General features: G+C 27.7%; 1 protein-coding gene across 1 annotated transcript in view; it reads right to left on the bottom strand.

Annotated features, from left to right (window-relative positions):
* Positions 1–1492, bottom strand: part of LOC117167016 (conserved oligomeric Golgi complex subunit 1) — a 61145-nt gene extending 59653 nt beyond the window's left edge. The window contains exon 1 of the mRNA XM_033351565.1: positions 1255–1492. Within this exon, the coding sequence (XP_033207456.1) occupies positions 1255–1391 (137 nt within the window). The 5' untranslated portion in view covers positions 1392–1492. The remainder of the gene's footprint in view (positions 1–1254) is intronic.
* Positions 1493–2019: the final 527 nt, after the last annotated feature.

The following is a 2019-nucleotide window of genomic DNA, read 5'->3' as shown; positions in this document are numbered from 1 at the left end:
CTTCCTACCTTCATTTATTCGTCTATCTAATTCCTCATCTATCTTTCCGTCCCTAGTAAATAAGCTACCGAGGTATACGAACTTATCAACTTGTTCAATTTTTTCATCATTTAATAAAATATTGCATAGCGTTTCCTCACTCTTTCCTTCGAACACCATAGTTTACTTCTATCTACCTTGTCAAAAGCTTTTTTAAATGAATGTTTTTACTGAAAATTTAGCTTTTGCATTTTTGTTGAAAATTGAATTATTTATTTGAAAATTCATCTTTATTAAAAATCAACTATTTTGTTGAAAATTCTTTTTGTTCTTTTTGGTTAAAATATCAACTGCTTTTGGTTGAAGTTCAATCTTTTTTGTTTAAAAAATATACTTTTTGGTAAAAAATTAAACGGTTTTGTTAAAAATTCATCTATTTCGACAGCAAATTCTACCTTTTACATTGCAACTTTTTCGTTGTTGAAAATACAACTGTCTTCTAAAAATTGCATTTATTTTCTTATAAATAGAACGGTTTTTAGTTGAAGTATAATCTCTTTTCCTTGAAAATTCGACCATTTGGTTGAAAATTCCAGTTGGTTAAAACTTCAACTATTTTATTGAAAATTTAATTACTTGTAGAAAATTGACAAATTTTCCTTGAGTCATTTTTTTGGCTGAACTAAATTTTTAATTTAAAAAGTGTAAATGAAATTGTATTGTTTCATTCCGTATATAAAAGATTCTGTATTAAAAATGTTAAAAGATTAAAGAGCTGGATTTAAATCTTAACGGTCAGGGAAAATAGAAAATTTTTAGGAAATAATCAGGCAAATAGTAAAAGAATTTTTTTTTTCGGCTACACAGTTTATTTCATAGAATTTTTATAGAAAATTATACTTCAACCGTTATCTTAGAATCAACAATGAATCCAAGTATCACGAAAAACAAAAAATTTCCTTAAATGCCACTATAACAAAAGAGGTTAAAATAAGGTTCAAAATCATCTATATGATTCAAATTTTTCTGTACAGTTATAAAATCAAAACTCTCAAGTCAAAAAAAGATTCAGAAAAATACAAATAATTTTCCGAACTAAAGGCAAGTCAAGAACTGTGTTGATTGGCCTGATTCTAAAGTATCTGTATAATTATTAATTCATGTTTATTCACTGTTTTTGTCGCAATTGATATTTTAGTAGTTAGTCCCCTTTTAATTGACAAAAGTCTTCAAATATTAATGACATACGAACTTAATTCAAAAAATCAACATTACCCAACTAGTGTCCTTAATTCAATTTTCTTCCTTTCGCTCTCCTGCTGTATCTGTTTTTGAATCTGCTCGATCTCCTTGATTGTGTGAGCCTCGAAAAGTTTCTTGATATCGAGCCCTAAAAAATTGCTGGTAGTCATTTTCTTCTTTAATTATAGCCACTGTTTTTTTGACAGATTGTGACATGTCAACTATTTCGTGTACATTGTAGGCGAAATTTTAGGTTAGATTTCCATTCCTCAATTTTCTGCACTCCAACAAAAATTGGTTCTCCAGTACGTTCAAAGATGGCGGCACATTTCCGTTTTCTTTACATCACAAATCTGCTTTTACCATTGAAGAGTAGTATTTTGTAACTATATATGCTATATGTATTCAATTCAATTTCTAAAACTTGACATCTGTTGAATTTCAGTAATATTTAAAAAGAAAGGAAAACATCGAATCACCTAAAAAAATTGGAAGTTCTGAAGAGTATTTACATTAATTCAAATATTTGTACTATATTGTTTAAATCGAAATTTTAAACAGAAAAAATTTGTATAATTTACAAACTTATTAAATGAAGACAAAATTGTATTATTTTGTTCAAGTTTTAAAAATATTGGTGAAAACAAAAAAGTCAATCTTTTTTATTGAAAATTCAACTGTTTTCTTGAAAAATCGTCTATTTGGAGGCTGAAAATATTCATAAATTTGGCGCGAATAAATCTTATAATGCGGGTGGGAGGTGGGTCATAATTTGTCACTCTTGTGTGTGTGTGGGGG

This window comes from Belonocnema kinseyi, chromosome 2 (genome assembly GCF_010883055.1).
Source record: "Belonocnema kinseyi isolate 2016_QV_RU_SX_M_011 chromosome 2, B_treatae_v1, whole genome shotgun sequence".
NCBI classification, from domain to species: domain Eukaryota; kingdom Metazoa; phylum Arthropoda; class Insecta; order Hymenoptera; family Cynipidae; genus Belonocnema; species Belonocnema kinseyi.
Note: the sequence above shows the minus strand (reverse complement) of the source record. Positions and strands in the feature narration are given on the sequence as shown.